This window comes from Rhinopithecus roxellana, chromosome 10, assembly GCF_007565055.1.
Source record: "Rhinopithecus roxellana isolate Shanxi Qingling chromosome 10, ASM756505v1, whole genome shotgun sequence".
Lineage (NCBI taxonomy): Eukaryota > Metazoa > Chordata > Mammalia > Primates > Cercopithecidae > Rhinopithecus > Rhinopithecus roxellana.
In genome coordinates, this window is record NC_044558.1 from 85,855,260 (window position 1) to 85,873,015 (window position 17,756).

A 17,756-nucleotide genomic window follows, 5' to 3' on the forward strand; every position below is an offset into this window, starting at 1 on the left:
TTCAGCCTCCTGATTAGCTGGGACAACAGGTACAAACCACCATGCCTAGCTAATTTTTAAATTTTTCAGAGACTGGGGTCTCACTAGGTTGCCTAGGCTAGTTTTGAACTCCTGGCCCCAGGCCATCCTCCTGCCTTGGCTTCCCAAATTGTTGGGATCACAGGCGTGAGCCACGACACCCAGCCTGTTTTAGATATTTTAATTAGAGCTCTGCAAGAGGTTTAGAACACTCACTTGTGAAGATAAACTTCATTTTCAATGCCACACAGAATCTAAGAGGTCCTGGAATTAGGAAGGGCTTTGCTTTTTGAACCAAAGTTGAGAGTCCACAGTTTTCTGGTCTACCTTACAGTGTTCAATAAACTCATATTTCTCTTCTCTGAGTTGAAGAGCTCCTCTTCTTGGTGTCTAGTCTCAGGCAGCTTATTCTTCTTAAAAGTAAGCATTATTGAAATGCTTTGAGATTTTCACACCATCAAGGTCCATTTTGGTAGAGGCGTTGACAAATTTTCAGTGTTCTGTGTGAAGGAACTCAGTTGAGGATTTAGTGGTCTGTGTGGCAGGCTACTGCTCAGTAGCTTCAGGGAAACCACTGCTTGCCTCCCCTGTGGCCAGTGAGGATGATCAGAGGAGCCCCAGCAGGGATGCCCAAATATAGTTTTCTTACATGTTGATGGTAGTGCTTGGTTTCATGTCTGAACAGTTCTCAAATCACATCTTCAGGAGAGTACTATCTGGGCATTTTGATAATTTCGCACTTTGATGTCACCATTCTTTTTTTTTTTTGAGACAGAGTTTCGCTCTGTCGCCCGGGCTGGAGTGCAGTGGCTGGATCTCAGCTCACTGCAAGCTCCGGCTCCTGGGTTTACGCCATTCTCCTGCCTCAGCCTCCTGAGTAGCTGGGACTGCAGGTGCCCACCACCTCGCCCGGCTAGTTTTTTTTTTTTTTTTTTGTATTTTTTAGTAGAGACGGGGTTTCACCGTGTTAGCCAGGATGGTCTCGATCTCCTGACCTCGTGATCCGCCTGTCTCGGCCTCCCAAAGTGCTGGGATTACAGGCTTGAGCCACTGCGCCCGGCCTGATGTCACCATTCTTATTACCACCACCTAGCTTTGTCATAGTAGAAAGAACTTTCCGTTTTCTTCCTTGTGTGTGTGTGTGTGTGTGTGTGTGTGAGATGGAGTCTCATCCTGTCGCCCAGGCTGGAGTGCAATGGCGTGATCTCGGCTCACTGCAACCTCTGCCTCCCAGGTTATCCTGTTTCAGCCTCTCGAGTAGCTGGGATTACAGGTGTGTGCCACCATGCCTGGCTCATTTTTGTATTTTTTAGTAGAAGTGGGGTTTCACCATGTTGGCCAGGCTGGTCTTGAATTCCTGACCTTGTGATCCAACCGCCTCCACCTCCCAAAGTGCTAGGATTGCAGGTGTGAGCCACTGCGCCTGGACTTTTTTTTTTTTTTTGAGACAGAGTCTTGCTGTGTTGCCCAGGCTGGAGTGCAGTGGCGGGATCTTGGCTCACTGTAGCCTCCACCTTCTAGGTTCAAGCAATTCTTCTGCTTCAGCCTCCTGAGGAGCTGGGATTTTCAGGTGCCCACGACCATGTCTGGCTACTTTTTGCATTTTTAGTAGAGACAGAGTTTCATCATGTTGGCCAGGCTGGTTTGTAACTCCCGACCCCAGGTGATCTGCCCGCCTCAGCCTCCCAAAGTGCTGGGATGAGCACTTGGGAAGCATGAAGCCACCATGCCCAGCCACCTTTGTCTTCTTAATTGTGGATTTAACTGCTGTGGACATCTGCTTGGGCATAGTCTTCCTGGAGTACCTCTTGGATTGGTACTGTCTGCAGATTTCTATGCTAGGACAGGCTCTCAGATGTAGGGGGCTTCCCCATTGATCTCACCACTGGCATCAGCATGCTTAGCTTCTACTCAGCTTTTCCATCCGCCATCTTGCAAGATGGAAGTGTTTTTTTTTTTTTTTGAGACGGAGTCTCGCTCTGTCACCAAGGCTGGAGTGCAGTGTCCTGATCTCGGCTCACCACAGCCTCCGCCTCCCGGGTTCAAGTGATTCTTCTGCCTCAGCCTCCGGAGTAGCTGGGATTATAGATAGGCGCGCGCCACCGCACTCGTTTAATTTTTTGTATTTTTAGTAGCGACGGAGCTTCACCGTGTTAGCCAGAATGGTCTCTATCTTCTGACCTCATCATCCGCTCGCTTCGGCCTCCCAAAGTGCTGGGATTATGGGTGTGAGCCACCGTGCCCAGCCTGGTAGGGTTCTTAATGCAGCTGTTTTTTGGAGTTCTGGTTGCCTCAGCACAGTGCTACTTGGGTCAATGACATTTTTGCTCCCTTCTTTTGTAGCTCAATTGGGTATTACTGATGGGATTTTGTAATTATTAATATTTTCTTGTCTCCATTTTCTTCTCAAGTACTTTGTTGCTTTAGAGTAAAATGCTTGCTAAGGGTATAGTTTTCACATAAAAGCACAAACTTAGCTTGGAAATTAAGATATGATCATACCTCTGCCATTCCTTATCTGTAATTCTGAAATACCTAGAGTTCTGAATAACCTCAAGTTCTTTTATTACTTGTTTATCAACAAAATCTGACTTGAATTCAGTTTTTGGCAAAACTTGATCCAAGCTGTCTTAAGGCTCTTTTTAGTCTTTATTCATTCCCTTTAGTGTGACTTCACATTTTACTATAAAATTATGAATGTGTTTGATTATGAGGTGATGTCCCAGACCCTACTGAGGGTGTTACATGATATAAAGTGTATGTATGGCTGGGCACGGTGGCTCACGGCTGTAATTCCAGCACTTTGGGAGGCCGAGGCGGGTGGATAACCTGAATTCAGGAGTTCAAGACCAGCCTGGCCAACATGGTGAAACCCCATCTCTAGTAAGGATACATAAATTAGCCAGGTGTGATAGTGGGTGCCTGTAATCCCAGCTACTCCTTAGGCTGAGGCAGGAGAATCACTTGAACCCAGGAGGTGGAGGTTGCAGTGAGCCAAGATCATGCCAGCGCTCTGCAGCCTGGGTGACAGAGCAAGACTCTGTCTCAAAAAAAAAAAAAAGTGTATATACCACTTTACCTTTACTTTTCTGAAATCTGAAAAATTCTGAATCTGGAAGCCTATTCTGTTGCAAGATAAAGGGATCCTAGATTTATATTGGTACTGTACAGTCCTGAAATTCCATCCTATCTATTGGCCACTTTTACATCAACAAACATTTGAAGTTTGGGGAAACTTACATATCATGCTCCCCTGGCAGTTGAACATTAATTTTTTTTTTTTGTTTGTTTGTTTTTGAGACGGAGTCTCGCTCTGCCCAGGCTGGAGTGCAGTGGCGCAATCTCGGCTCATTGCAACCTCTGCCTCCTGGGTTCAAGCAATTCTCCTGCCTCAGCCTCCTGAGTAGTTGGGATTACAGGCGTGCACCACCACACCTGGCTAGTTTTTGTCTTTTTAGTAGAGACGAGGTTTCTCCATGTTGACCAGGCTGGTCTCAAACTCCTGACCTTGTGATCTGCCTGCCTCGACCTCCCAAAGTGCTGGAATTATAGGCGTGAGCCACCACGCCTGGCTTTGAAGATACATTTTAAATCAGTGAAAAAAACAACAGGATTCTGCCTCCTATGGTATATCCCTCCTGACTGTCTCTTCTCTCCAGTCTTGCCCCTGCTGTGTGGGTTTCAGGCCTCCATCTTCTCTACCCTGCATTGCTGTGATAACCTCTGAAGTATTCTCGCTGCCATCTGTCTGGCCCTCCTCCCAGGTCTTCCACATACTGCAGCCAAGACATCCTGCTATTGAAACCCTTCAAGACTCCCTGCTGTCCTCTGGATGAAGTCCACCCTCTTTCACGTGACTTACCAGGCCTTTCTTGCCTTTGCCCCCAGCCTCGTCACTTACTATTTCTCTTTCTACCTTACATCCATCCTGAACTTCCTTTGGTTCTTTGACCTTGCCTCTGACCTTTTTGCATGCTGTTCACTCTTTCCCTGTTCACCTTGCTAACTCCTCTTTCTCTTTCTAGGTTGGATCAGATTTCACTTCTTCCAGAAGCCCCTCCTAGAACCTATACTTCTGGGATGGCGTCTTTTGACTGTACTCTCATTGCACCCTGTACTTCTCCTTCATGAGTGGGTGCTGGTCTGTCCCACTAGGTGACTTCATCCTTAAAGGGAGAGCTTTACCAAATCAATGCTTAAACAATATTTATTGGATGAATGTGTGATTAATTTCATAGAAATTTGATGTATGTTCAAATTTACTTACTGTATTATAGAACTTGCATTATATTCTCAGCAGAGTTATTTTCTTTAACGTGTGTAATTCAAGATAGACTCAGTGAGATTTTCAAAATTTGGAACGCAGTGCAAGGAAATTGAACTTGAGTTCTTTTGCATTTTGATGGTTAAACATTTCCCATTTGTGGTGACATACCAGTGAGTCTGGTTTACTGTTTTTTGGTCTATAGAAAATTGTCACAAACTTCGTCATAATATCTGGTTCTATATAACAAGGCTAGTCCTGTATTCTGCAGGTGGCTCATGGAAACAGTGCTCTGTTGATCTGGTTCATGAAGAAATCTGTTCAATTCTGCATAACAGATGGCTTTATCAGTGTCCTTCCATGAAGGAGCTGGTCTTCACAAAGAACACGTAGTTTTGCATCCCACCACTTGTAGTATTTTTTTTTTTGAGATGGAGTCTCGCTGTGTCACCCAGGCTGGAGTGCAGTGGTGCGATCTCAGCTCAGTGCAGCCTCCACCTCCTGGGTTCAAGTGATTCTCCTACCTCAGCCTCCTAAGTAGCTGGGATTACAGGCGTGCGCCACCATGCCCGGCTAATTTTTGTATTTTTAGTAGAGACGGGGTTTCACCATATTGATCAGGCTGTTCTCAAACTCTTGACCTCATGATCCGCCCGCCTCGGCCTCCCAGAGTGCTGAGATTACAGGCGTGAGCCACTGCACCCTGCCAGTGTTGTTTTGTCTAAATTCTTTGTGCTAATGTTTTTCTTTAGATTTCTTTTTTTTTTTTTTTTTTTTTTTTTTTTTGAGACAGAGTCTCGCTGTGCCACCCAGGCTGGAGTGCAGTGGCCAGATCTCAGCTCACTGCAAGCTCCGCCTCCCGGGTTCACGCCATTCTCCTGCCTCAGCCTTCCTAGTAGCTGGGACTACAGGCGCCCGCCACCTCGCCCGGCTAGTTTTTTTTTTTGTATTTTTAGTAGAGACGGGGTTTCACCATGTTAGCCAGGATCGTCTCGATCTCCTGACCTTGTGATCCGCCCGTCTCGGCCTCCCAAAGTGCTGGGATTACAGGCTTGAGCCACCACGCCCGGCCGCTAATGTTTTTCCTGCTGTGGTTTTCTTCAGGTTCCCCTTGCTCTGAGCCTGCAATTGACCCACGAAATTCTTTTCTGTGCTGTAACCTTACAGTGACTTCCTTATGTTCACTCCAAATGTTTTTCCCTAGTTGCATGTAGAGATATATTAGCTAAGGTACACACTTAGCTGCTGTATCAGAGACCCTAATGTACAGCCCAGGCTGGCAGAGCAGCTCTGCTGTGTGTGTTAATTCAGGAATCCAGGTTCCTTCCATGTTGTGACTCCCCCATTCCTTAGGATGTTGTCTTCTTTTACACGGCTGAAGTTGGGCCGTATCATGTCTCTGTTCCAGCTGGCTGGTAGGAAAAAAGAACAGAAATTCAGAGTAAGCGCCGGGCGTGGTGGCTCAAGCCTGTAATCCCAGCACTTTGGGAGGCTGAGACAGGCAGATCACGAGGTCAGGAGATCGAGACTATCCTGGCTAACACGGTGAAACCCCGTCTCTACTTAAAAATACAAAAAACTAACCGGGCGAGGTGGTGGGCGCCTGTAGTCCCTGCTACTCGGGAGGCTGAGGCAGGAGAATGGTGTAAACCCGGGAGGCGGAGCTTGCAGTGAGCCGAGATCCGGCCACTGCACTCCAGCCTGGGCGACACAGCGAGACTCCATCTCAAAAAAATAAATAAATAAATAAAAGAAATTCAGAGTAAGCAAATTCTTTCTCCATAGATTGGTGTGGAAGTTGGACACATCATTTCCTCTCACATTTTCTCGGCCAGAACGTAGTCATGTGACTGCACATCTAGCTGCTAAGGAGACTGGGAATTTACTGTCGGCTGTGTGACCTCTGTCAAGCTAAAATTCTTATTACTGTGGAATAAGGGAAGGATGGATTGGGGGGCACAATTAATAGTCTGTCACAGAGGCTAAAACAGCTGCTTTTGTCTGGGCACAGTGACTCACACATGTAATTTCAGCCCTTTGGGAGGCTGAGGCGAGTGGATCACTTGAGATCAGGAGTTTGAGACCAGCCCGGCCAACATGGTGAAACCCTGTCTCTACTAAAAATACAGAAATTAGCCGGGCATGGTGGCCGGCACCTGTAATCTGAGCTCCTCCAGGGGTTGAGGCAGGAGAATTGCTTGAACCTGGAAGGCAGAGGTTACAGTGAGCCAAGATGGTGCCACTGCACTCCAGCCTGGGCGACAGAGTGAGACTCCATCTCAAAAAAAAAAAAAAGCAAAATAAACAGCTGCTTTTATAGGTGATACAAGGTACAGCTGAACTTTGAAGCCAGGCCTGTGGTTTCACCTTCCATATTCTTACTCAAGGCATTATACTTCTGGATCCGAAACCACTGCTACTGGGATGCCCTGCTTGGGATGAGTTCTTTATATTTGTTATCTTGCTTTCAACCCACACCTGTGCAATTTTATGGGCAGCGTTTGTTTCCTATGTAGGAACAATTTGAAAGTGGGCTGTTTCTAGGCTTTCATGAATAGCAGCCTATGCTGTCATTGGGAATCTGGAGGGAGTTAATGAACACAACTTCATTGTTTACTTTAGTGAAATGTGGCAGCTTATGATAGTTTTGACAGTGAGACATGTGCTGTTTTGATCTCTCAGCTAAGATTATCTGATTTTTCAGGCATGTCTCAAAACTCACCAGGCCTGTTCACATGCTACTGCTTCTGAAGCCAGGGTTTGGAAGCCAGCTGCCCATCAGAATGAGGCTGTGACTTAGAATATTGGTTCTTGTTTTATTACCATTCCTTGTTTGGTCTCTCCAGAGTAACTGGCCTTTTCGGCTTCAATTTTCTTATTGGTGAAATGAGATATTAATTCCTCTTATTGACTTCAATTGCTGAGTGTATTGTTGCCTTTGGGATGTTCTTTGAGTTTTCTGTGCCTTTGAAATAGTTTTTTTCAAAATTAAAAAAAAAAATTTTTATTCTGGTGTTTTGAGGCATGTTTCAAGTGAGTGCATTTACACTTTTACCATTTTAGGAGCCACAATTTAATTATGTTGTCCCAGCTTGCTTGGCCTTATCCCCAGAGTTTCTGATTCCGTAGGTCTGGGGTGGGGCCCAATAATTTGCATTTCTTCTTCTGTTTTCGAGATAGAGTCTTATTGTGTAATCCAAGCTGGAATGCAGTGGCACGATCATAGCTCACTGTAGTCTCAAACTCCTGGGCTCAAGCCATCCTCCTACCTCACCCTCCTGAGTAGCTGGGACTACAGGCATACACTACCATGCCCAGCTACCTTTTTAATTTTTTGTAGAGATGGGGTCTCCCTGTGTTGCTCAGGCTGGTCTTGAATTCCTGGGCTGAAGCGATCCTCCTGCTTCAGCCTCCCAAAATGCCGGCATTCCAGGCATGAGCCACTGCACTTGGCCAAGACTTTGCATTTCTAGCTAGTTTCCAAGTAATGCTGCTGCTGGTGTGGGGACCTCATTTTGAGAACCATTGTCCTATAACTGTAGCTATAGTTAGTTTCTGATTATAGCTTCTTCCTTTTGCCCCTCCAATAATCGTGTGCACATCCAAAATCCCTGTCCTTGCTCTTTCAGGCCCAGGCGTGGTATCTGGTCCCCTTCTGTTGCTAGCCCTGGGGTGCTTCATCATCCCAAATTTATTTTTCTTCTCATAACCCGAACCTTTGTAAATAGCCCCTTCCCTAATGAATGTCCTCAATTCCCTGGTTTGCGTGTCCTGTCTGTTTCTTGGCAAGACTTTGGATGATCCAGTATTCAATGAGGATTTTTTTCATAGATGGATGAATCAGGCTGGGTTTCATGTTTTCTAAGATAAAGGGCCTTCTCTCTTTTTCTCTTGGTCACTTTGACCAAGAAGAAAATAACAGAGTTTTTATTCTAAAGAAGAATAATATCGGGGCCACTCTGCTCAGAGGCCACTCTGCTTTGAGGACCCCTTCTCTCCTCCCTCATGCCAAAGATCAGGAACATTGGGCAGAGCGGATAATGATGCCGCCAGCACCATTACATTTTCATGGCACTTTCAGTTGTGCTGAGCATGCAAGCATTTCAAGGAGACATTTCTAAGAGGTGGCTAGCACAGCATGCCTCTAATGCCCTATGTGAATTGGAATAGAGTACTAAAGAACTGTTCAATATTCACCCCATCCCCACATATGCAAGCATGCACGTGGGTGCATTGCATATGTGTGTGTGCACACGTGCACACATACATTTGTCCTTTGTTTCAAATGCAACACAATGGTTGGAAATTGCCTTCCTAGTACTGGGGTATGGATGCAAACACCAACAGAGAAGCAGCCGCTACTTCCAAACTGAACACATGTGAGATTTGCCCTTTAATTAGCATCTGCAGCTGCTGCCATCAGAAGGGTCTGTCTCTGTTGGCCTGAAAGTCTTTGCTTTAAAAGAGCAAGTCCATTATAGCTCCAAGCTAGGCTCGTCTGTCAGCTGCTGTGCTTTCTCTGCCATCAGCAGGGTTGCCACATTGTTTTGGGCTGTTTCACTCCAGGATTCTTTCCTCCTCCTGTGCCCGCAGCCTTTGATTACTATGCCTTGGTGATCATCATTTGGGTGACCTGCAGCTGCTCATTGTGTGTGCAGGAGACATCTCCAGTCCTTGCAAGGAGGGAAGATCATTGGCTTCAGCGCTGATGGACTGGTTATTTTCCAGCCCTTTGTTGTCAGTGATCTTGTCTTGATATGCAGAAAGGCTCCAGGTAGTCACTGAAAAAAATATAAGCAGCAGAGGTGATGGCTATATGAAAGCCATGTTTCATCAAGGGCATTGCTGCGATAGAAACTTTTAATTCACTTGGAGAAGGGAGCCGTATTTGTTCCACAGCCTCCTCAGCAGTGGGTCACACAGTGCTGGGCTGGCTGCATCTGAATCACCCCAGTAGCTCCTTAAAACTGTAGATTCCTACCCATGGAGTGTGATCCATGAAGTCTGGGGTTATTCCCTGGAATCCTTTAAGCTCCCTAAGTAGTTGGGATGGGAAAGGTCTACGCTTTACCTTACTATACTGCTTATTATTATCGTTTTAAAATTTTTGCCGGGCACAGTGGCTCACACCTGTAATCCCAGCACATTGGGAGACCGAGGCAGGTGGATCACTTGAGGTCAGGAGTTCGAGTCCAGCCTGGCCAACATGATGAAATCCCATCTCTACTAAAAATACAAAAATTAGCCGGGCATGGTGGCGCATGCCTGTAGTCCTACTCTGGAGGCTGAGGCGGGAGAATTGCTTGAACCCAGGAGGCAGAGGTTGCAGTGAGCCGAGATCGTGGCACTGCACTCCAGCCTAGGCAACAGCGCGAGACTTTGTCTCAAAAAAAGAAAAAAAAAAAAAAAGAAAAGAAATAACAAAACTCTTTTTCTTTTTTTTTTTTTTTTTTTTTTTTTTTTTTTTTTTTTTGAGACGGAGTCTTGCTCTGTCGCCCGGGCTGGAGTGCAGTAGCCGGATCTCAGCTCACTGCAAGCTCCGCCTCCCGGGTTCACGCCATTCTCCTGCCTCAGCCTCCCGAGTAGCTGGGACTACAGGCGCCCGCCAGGTCGCCCGGCTAGTTTTTTGTATTTTTAGTAGAGACGGGGTTTCACCATGTTAGCCAGGATGGTCTTGATCTCCTGACCTCGTGATCCGCCCGTCTCGGCCTCCCAAAGTGCTGGGATTACAGGCTTGAGCCACCGCGCCCGGCAACAAAACTCTTTTTCATTATACCAGAACGTCAGCTGCATGGAGGTGGAGATTTTTTCTGCTTTATTCACTGCTGTTTCCCTAGTATCTAGAATAGTGGCTGGCACATGATAGGCACTCAAATATTGATTTAGATGAGTCTATCTTATTTTCTTTTAAATTTTTTGTTTTTATTAGAGGTGGGGTCTCTCTTTATTGCCCAAGCTGGTCTCAAAAATCCTGACCTCAAGTGATTCTACTGCCTCAGTCTCCCAAAGGGCTAGGATAGGCCTGAGCCATCATGCCTGGCTTGTCTTATTTTCAAGAAGCACTTCTGGTGATTCTGATGGACAATCAGGCTTGGGAAGTTCTAACCTAGAGGACCTATAGTTGTCTTGGGGTAGAAGCCAAGGCTATCCTGGTTTTTAGGATCAGTGCCTTACTGAGCATCTCTGAATAGTAAAAGTCAGGGACAGAGTTACATTTTTGGACAAAACCAGATGCTGTGAATGGACTCTCGGTCACAACCTGGGTGGCGACTTTGTCCTTAACTTCCTCATCATTTTCTGCTGACCCTGGTCTTTGGTTCACAGCAAGTCACTTGGTAAGAAGACTTGAAGATGCCTAGTTTGTTCCTTTAGATGATGCTTTTGAAACCTCTTGGTACCATTTTAACAATCCAAATGTATTTTCTGAAAGCACTGAAGTCCTGGGTCTGTATTGTATCTTTAAGCTCTAATAGCATGATGATTGAATAAGCCTTGGTTGGCCACACACAAGCCATCTTCCCCGTGGGCTCCATTCATACTAGAATGAGCAGCTATACCCAGTAGTATAGTTTGGGATATGGGTAACATCTTGGGATAGCCACATTGACTCAGTAAATGCCTGAACTACATTTTCCTAATGGTGTACTGTTGGAATTTTTGGTGTGGTCGCCTGGAATGGTGGGTCAAGTTTGATTAGCATCTTTGATAAGGACCCGGTCTATTTAGAGGTTTGTCATTGAGTGTGTCTGTTTTGGCCTCATGTTGTGATGCATGCTGTGTAGCAGCTGTGGTAATTTTTGTTGCTTGTTTTCTCAATCAACCCTGGTTTTGAAGAAATGGAAAGTTGTTCCACTCTTAGACTGATCTGATTTGGGAGGGGATTTTCAGTCAGGAAGTTGGATCTTCTGAATAGAAGCAAAGAATACATGTCTTTCTGCCTCTTTATGAGCTGGCTCTTGTTTTCTGAACTATTTTACTGGTCACTGCAAATAGAATGTCAGGAGTAGCTGCCAACTACTAAGTTGTGTTCAGTTTGTCAGTTCTTAAGAGTTGCCGGTGGCTGCTCTGCTATGCATATGACTTTCTCAGCCTTAAACTCACAAGCCATACTGTTTTTTTCACATCTTTAATACAGCCATAGGAAATTTATAACTGTGGCGTGTCGTCATAAATATGCATTGTTGTTATTTTAAGACATTTCAGTACTAAAAGTATAAGTACTTCTGTTATTATCTGTGAATTTCTTTCCTTTTTCTTTTTTTGGATATTTAAGACCTTTTTAATGGCAATATATATTTAAAACAGACATATAAATTAGCATTCACCCACATACCCAGGGCCTGTGGAGAACCAGGTTGGGATGAGTGGGTGAGCTAAAGGCAGCCAGGTGGCTCCCGTGGGCTCCTCGAGGACTGGGGTGAGTAACTAATGTCTGCTAGGAACTTGGGGGAAAGAAAGTGTGTATGTGAGGTGCTGCCCCTTCTAAGTGTTCCTCTTGTTCATAAATCATATATATATATAATTTTTTTTTTTTAAGACGGAGTCTCACTCTGTCGCCAGGCTGGATTGCAGTGGTGTGATCTCAGCTCACTGCAACCTCTGCCTCCTGGGTTCAAGCGACTCTCCTGCCTCAGCCTCCCGAGTAGCTGGGACTACAGGCATGCACTACCATGCCCAGCTAATTTTTCTATTTTTAGTAAAGACGGGGTTTCACCATGTTGGCCAGGGTGGTCTCGGTCTCTTGACCTCGTAATCTGCCTGCCTCGGCCTCCCAAAGTGCTGGGATTACAGGCATGAGCCACTGTGCCCAGCCCATAAATCAAAATTTTTTCAGCAATTGTTGTGCAAATGGAACCTTACTCTTCAAATGCAATTGTCCGGTGTCTGGCTTAATGTCTGCTGTTGTCAGACACCATGTGAATGGAGTAGACTCCCAGGTTATAAGGAGCCCTTGGGGAGGATGCGCGAGTCACTGGCTTCTCCAGGGGTCTCTGGTTTGGGGTTGCCTTGGTGCTGGACGCACTTGCTGGAGATTTTACTGGACCAGCCTGAGGCCTTTGGGGCTCTGTGCAGATGCTCTACTTCTGACTTGTCTAGAGATTTCTTCTAATTCTGGACTAAAAGCAAGCAGGAGTTTGGAGGATGATGGTGAGAATTCACATCCCCGAGTTGGCTTTTGGAATGCAGTAGTTTGTGAGATTTAGTGTTTTTTTAAGAAGTATATTCAGATCTTGCCTTTTCCCAGAAAGCATATGAGACAACTTCCAAGACATTTATAGCATGGCTAATAAAATGGGAAATCAGGGCAAAGGACAGGAGAACTCAATAAGGGTTAACATGGCTACGGCGATTGTCTAAACGGGTTCTTTTTGCTGGCCAGAGCAGAAAGGATCATGCAGTAAAGTAGGGGGGAAGGATGGGAATTGAATGGTAGGTGAAGACTTCATGTTGGTGCCAGGCACTGTGCCAGGCCCTCAGAGGACCTTGTCTTACTTAATCCTCACACAGTGCTGCAAGGGGATTAGTCTTACCCCTGCTTTGGAGAGGATGAAACTGAAAGGCAGAGAGGTGAAGTCATCAGCAGGAGGCTGAAGCCACCCAGGCTAACTGGCCTTATAGCCACCTGGGGACTCAGGAATATCACAACTGTTTATTATCAAAAGGAGAAAGGATTTCAGTTCCTTGGGGTAGAGGAGTTTTCTTTTGCTAATCAAATATTTTACTTGAGGCTTAATATTCTTCTTCAAGATTTTTTTCCTGTGTATGTATAAACATATGTAATAATTCCTTATTTATTACAAAAAAAGGGTTATACTTTATTCTTTATAGGAGTTCACTTTATATTGTCATGGACAATTTTCCATGGCAGTATGAATAAATGGAATCCATTTGTTTTTAATATCTTCGTCTTATCCCATTGTTTACATATGTCATATTTTAGCCTGTCTTTGATGGATAGCTGAATGATTTCCATGGCTTTTTCTCCTGTTACAAACAATACTGCAAAGAATCTATTTATCTTTCTATTTATCTGCAAACTATTGTAAGTACCTGTAAAGTAAATTGTTAGAAGTGGAATTACTAGGTCAAAGGGGATATTTTCACATTTAAATTTTGAATAGAGTCTGTCAGTTGCCTTCCACACTGACTATAAAAGGAAAAGATTGTGTCACATTTATTGCAAGCCTTCTGAATTCTGCTGGGTGCTGAGGAATACAGAAAGGATATAAGAGAGTGGTTGCCCTCTAGGAATATCCGTCTACACTGTACCTAATCCTAGGGAATGTCTGGGGTGTCAACTTGTGGGTGGGGAAGTGGGTGGATTTAATTCAACTTTTCAAGCTTGCCTTGCAAACACTGTGCATGGTGTCTGGGCCTAGTCTTTCATTATATTGATTCCCCTGGGTAACAGATGTAATTTTCTTAGGGCAGGGACTTCATCCTACGTGACTTACAGTATGCCTTACACATCTTCTTTGTTTTGTGGAGACCTTGTTATTGTAACACGTCAGGTGATATTTGAGGATCTAATTGAGGCATTCCCTATTTTTGGGTGTGTGAATAATTAATAACTTTGGCATTCTATACAGGTCATGGAATATCAGCCTGGAGGGGACTTGCTGTCACTTTTGAATAGATATGAGGACCAGTTAGATGAAAATCTGATTCAGTTTTACCTAGCTGAACTGATTTTGGCTGTTCACAGTGTTCATCAGATGGGATATGTGCATCGGTAAGTGACACTCTGGTAGCACCTTTTTTTTTCTTGAGACGGAGTCTCGCTCCGTCACCCAGGCTGGAGTGCAGTGGCGCAATCTCCACTCACTGCAAGCTCCGCCTCTCGGGTTCACGCCATTCTCCTGCCTCAGCCTCCTGTGTAGCTGGGACTACAGGTACCCGCCACCGCGCCCGGCTAGTTTTTGTATTTTTAGTAGAGACGGGGTTTCACCGTGTTAGCCAGGATGGTCTCGATCTCCTGACCTCGTGATCCGCCCGTCTCGACCTCCCAAAGTGCTGGGATTACAGGCGTGAGCCACCGCGCCTGGCCTCTGGTAGCATTTTTATGCTGAGGATTTTTCTGTGTTGCATAAGAGTTCCTGCATGGAAATGAGTGGATGAATGATTTCAGGATCAAGATAACGCTCCATCCAGTTTTTAGCCACTCTACCAATAACTGGCTGAAAGCAGACTTTCCAAAATGGAGGACATTTCAGCTTGCCCATCCAGCAGTGCAATAGATCTAGAATTGTAATGTGCTCAGGTTTGCTAGTAAGATCTGGTAATGTAGCTAAGTAAGACTGGGAAGTCTTGCATGGGTTATTTGGATTATATGATAGAAGAACTGAATTTGGTTTGCAGAAGGAAATGTCATACCACACAGTAGTGTAAGACCATGGAGCTGTACTTCTGTAACTCTGCACTTTAGAATTTACAAAGATTTTTTTTTTTTTTGAGATGGAGTCTAGCTCTGTTGCCAGGCTGGAGTGCAATGGCGCCATCTCGGCTCACTGCAACCTCTGCCTCCTGGGTTCAAGTGATTCTTCTGTGTCAGCCTCCCAAGTAGCTGGGATTACGGGCACGCGCTGCCATGCCCAGCTAATTTTTGTATTTTTAGTAGAGACAGAGTTTCACCATGTTGGTCAGGATGGTCTCAATCACCTGACCTCGTGATCCACCCACCTCAGCCTCCCAAAGTGCTGGGATTAGAGGCATGAGCCACCGCGCCTGGTTTACAGAATCTTCAGTTGATAAGTGGTTCTTCATGTCTTCACTCATCTGATGTTTTGTGTACATTTGAGAATGTTGTGGGAATACAATGATTGTTAGGCCAGGAATCACAAAATCTGAGATAGAGTCTCAGCTTTTCCATTGGCTAGCTACATGACCTTGGGAAAATTTCATAGCTCCTTTTGGCCTTAGTTTTCCTAATGTAAAATGTGTGTCTCAAGGAGAAATAATCCATTGAGTAATATGTGTTTCATTTCTCTTTTCTTTCCCTCCTATTCTTCCTCTCCCCCTCCCTCCCTCCCTCCCTCTCTCTCTCCTTGCCTTTTGGTTAACTTTGTTTCGCAAAATGTATGCTAATCGTTTATGTCCGTCAATAGAGGAGGTCTATATAGCAGAATACATAAACAAAGATTTTTGGCTCAATTGAAATTCTAGGTTAGCAGTTGCTTGCTGATTGGGATGGAGGAGGCAATTCATGGTCCTGATTTTCTTACAGAGACATCAAGCCCGAGAACATTCTCATTGACCGCACAGGACACATCAAGCTGGTGGATTTTGGATCCGCTGCAAAAATGAATTCAAACAAGATGGTAACAAAATGGAATAAGATAGCTTAATAGAGTTAATACTAAAAAGTATTCTTGGTCCTCCTAAGTTTGGGAAGTGTTGGGATAAAATGGTGAACAACGTTCACCTTTGGCAGTGTATGGGGGTCGGAATGGGGACACAGAACTATTTCCCAGACGGTGGCACCTTTTCATTTATAGTGCCTATTAATACCCTACAGGACATTTTTAGGAGCATTCTTATAGTTTGGTTAGAAATAAAGGAAAATGCTTATTTTGTTTCTCCCTTCATTTTCCTTGCCTGTTACAGACTGTCTTCTGTTATGTTATCTTTTTTACTTTAAAATATTTTCATGAAATGGAAACTCCTGTATGTCAAATCCTCTATTTCCTATGCAGCAAAATTGAAATTAATCACTGGAGTATTTGAACCAAATATCCTCAAGTGTTAAGAACCAAGTGCTCAAAATGTCATTTTTAAGTCTTGGATCTTTGGTAGAAATTGCGCTCTATTCCACATGCTAAGTAGGACGGCAGGAGGGTAGCTACTGAGATCAAGAGCGAGAATACTTTAGGAAAAAGATGACAAAGTAAAAAAAGATTAGAGTTTAAAAATCTTCTAATAAAGTTGGTATGTACTAAAATATGAATTTTGAAGTCAACTTTGCAAAAAAGGATAGGTCTAAGAGAAAATCGACTTAGGTTTTAAGACTGATTTTACAACTGAACCACTTGGTGACCTAGACAAATCCTTGGGAACTTGATCTTTTATACTTTCTCTACAAAAAACTGATGCTAGTTAAAATGCACAATTTAAGAGGTTAGAGAAGCTGCTCTTCAAAATGCCCCTCAAGTCTGAGAGTTAAATCCTTTATATAAAGGACAATATGTAAAATTTTCTTTTTTTCTTAAACTGCTTTCAGAAAGGTGGTTATTATTAGGTTGATGTTAAGAAAAGGCTTGGAGTTGCATGAACTTTTTGCTTTCTAGCATGTGGCCTGTGTGTTCTGCAGACCTGAGACCTACTTGAGAGAATTTTCTTGGTGTTCAGGCTCTTGGAAAAATAAGTTCCCCATGTTGTCCAATGTCAGAGTTTCTCAACCTCAGCACTATTCTTTATTTCAGGTTATTTTCTTGTAATCTGTTCACTTGATCATTACATTAAAAATTAGATTATATTGCTATAACTACAAAGCGTTTTATGTTTTAAAAATTATGTACAATTTAGAAACAGGCATGAAAACTTAGGTATTAATCTTAGTGGAATAAAACACAGAAAAAAAGTTAAAATAATGCAAAGTTTTATCACTTAGGATTAAAAAATTTATATGGGCCGGTACAGTGCCTCACACTTGTAATCCCAGCACGTTGGGAGGTCGAGGCGGGAGGATTACTTGAGTTTGAGACCAGCCTGGGCAACAAAATGAGACCTAGTTTCTACAAAAAATTAAAAAATTAGCCAGACGTGGTGGTACGTGCTTGTGGCCCCGCCACATGGGAGGCCAAGACAGGAGGATCACTGGAGCCCACGAGGTTGAGGCTGCAACGAGCCATGTTTGCACCACTGCATTCCAGCCTGGGTGACAGAACAAGACCCTGTCTTAAAACAAATTTATATGCTGCATTCGTGAAATTAAAAAAAATCATGAATTTAGAAATAAATTGAAGCATAGGTACATTGACAATGTAACCTCAGCACTACTGACATTTTGATCTGAATAATTCTTTGTTGTGGGGGCTGCCCTGTATAAAGATATTGAGCTGCCTCCCTGACCCCTTCCTCCTAGATGCCATTAGCACCCTCTCCTCCAGTTGAGATAACCAAAGATGTCTCTAGACATTGCCAGATGTGCCTGGGATGGGATGATTGGGGGAAGTGGGATTTGAGAACCCTTAGTTGATCATGCCTGCAGTAGGTTGAGAAGCATCAGAAAGCTAATTAATTAGACAGGAATATGCGTTTGCAGTAAGAAAACCTGTTCAGAAAACTAATCAAGATCCAAAGTTACTGCTTGGTAAATAAATAGGAATTAAGAATAAGACCCTATCTCTGTGTCTGGGGTCATTCTCTTCAGAGCTTTTGATGGAGAGACAGGGTTCCTAGTTTGTATTTTTCAGTGCTTCAAACTGCCCTTTTCAGTTATAATTGTAACAACCTTCACTCCAGGTAGGGAGCCTCC

The 17,756-nt window shown here is 44.2% G+C and overlaps 1 protein-coding gene across 2 annotated transcripts in view; it reads left to right on the forward strand.

The window, feature by feature from the left end:
• CIT (citron rho-interacting serine/threonine kinase) overlaps positions 1 to 17,756 on the forward strand; it is a 205,349-nt gene that overhangs the window by 37,402 nt on the left and 150,191 nt on the right. For both annotated transcript variants that reach the window (XM_010368276.2, XM_030939374.1), the window contains exons 6-7: positions 13,873 to 14,015; positions 15,507 to 15,600. In XM_010368276.2, the coding sequence (XP_010366578.2) occupies positions 13,873 to 14,015; positions 15,507 to 15,600 (237 nt within the window). The remainder of the gene's footprint in view (positions 1 to 13,872; positions 14,016 to 15,506; positions 15,601 to 17,756) is intronic.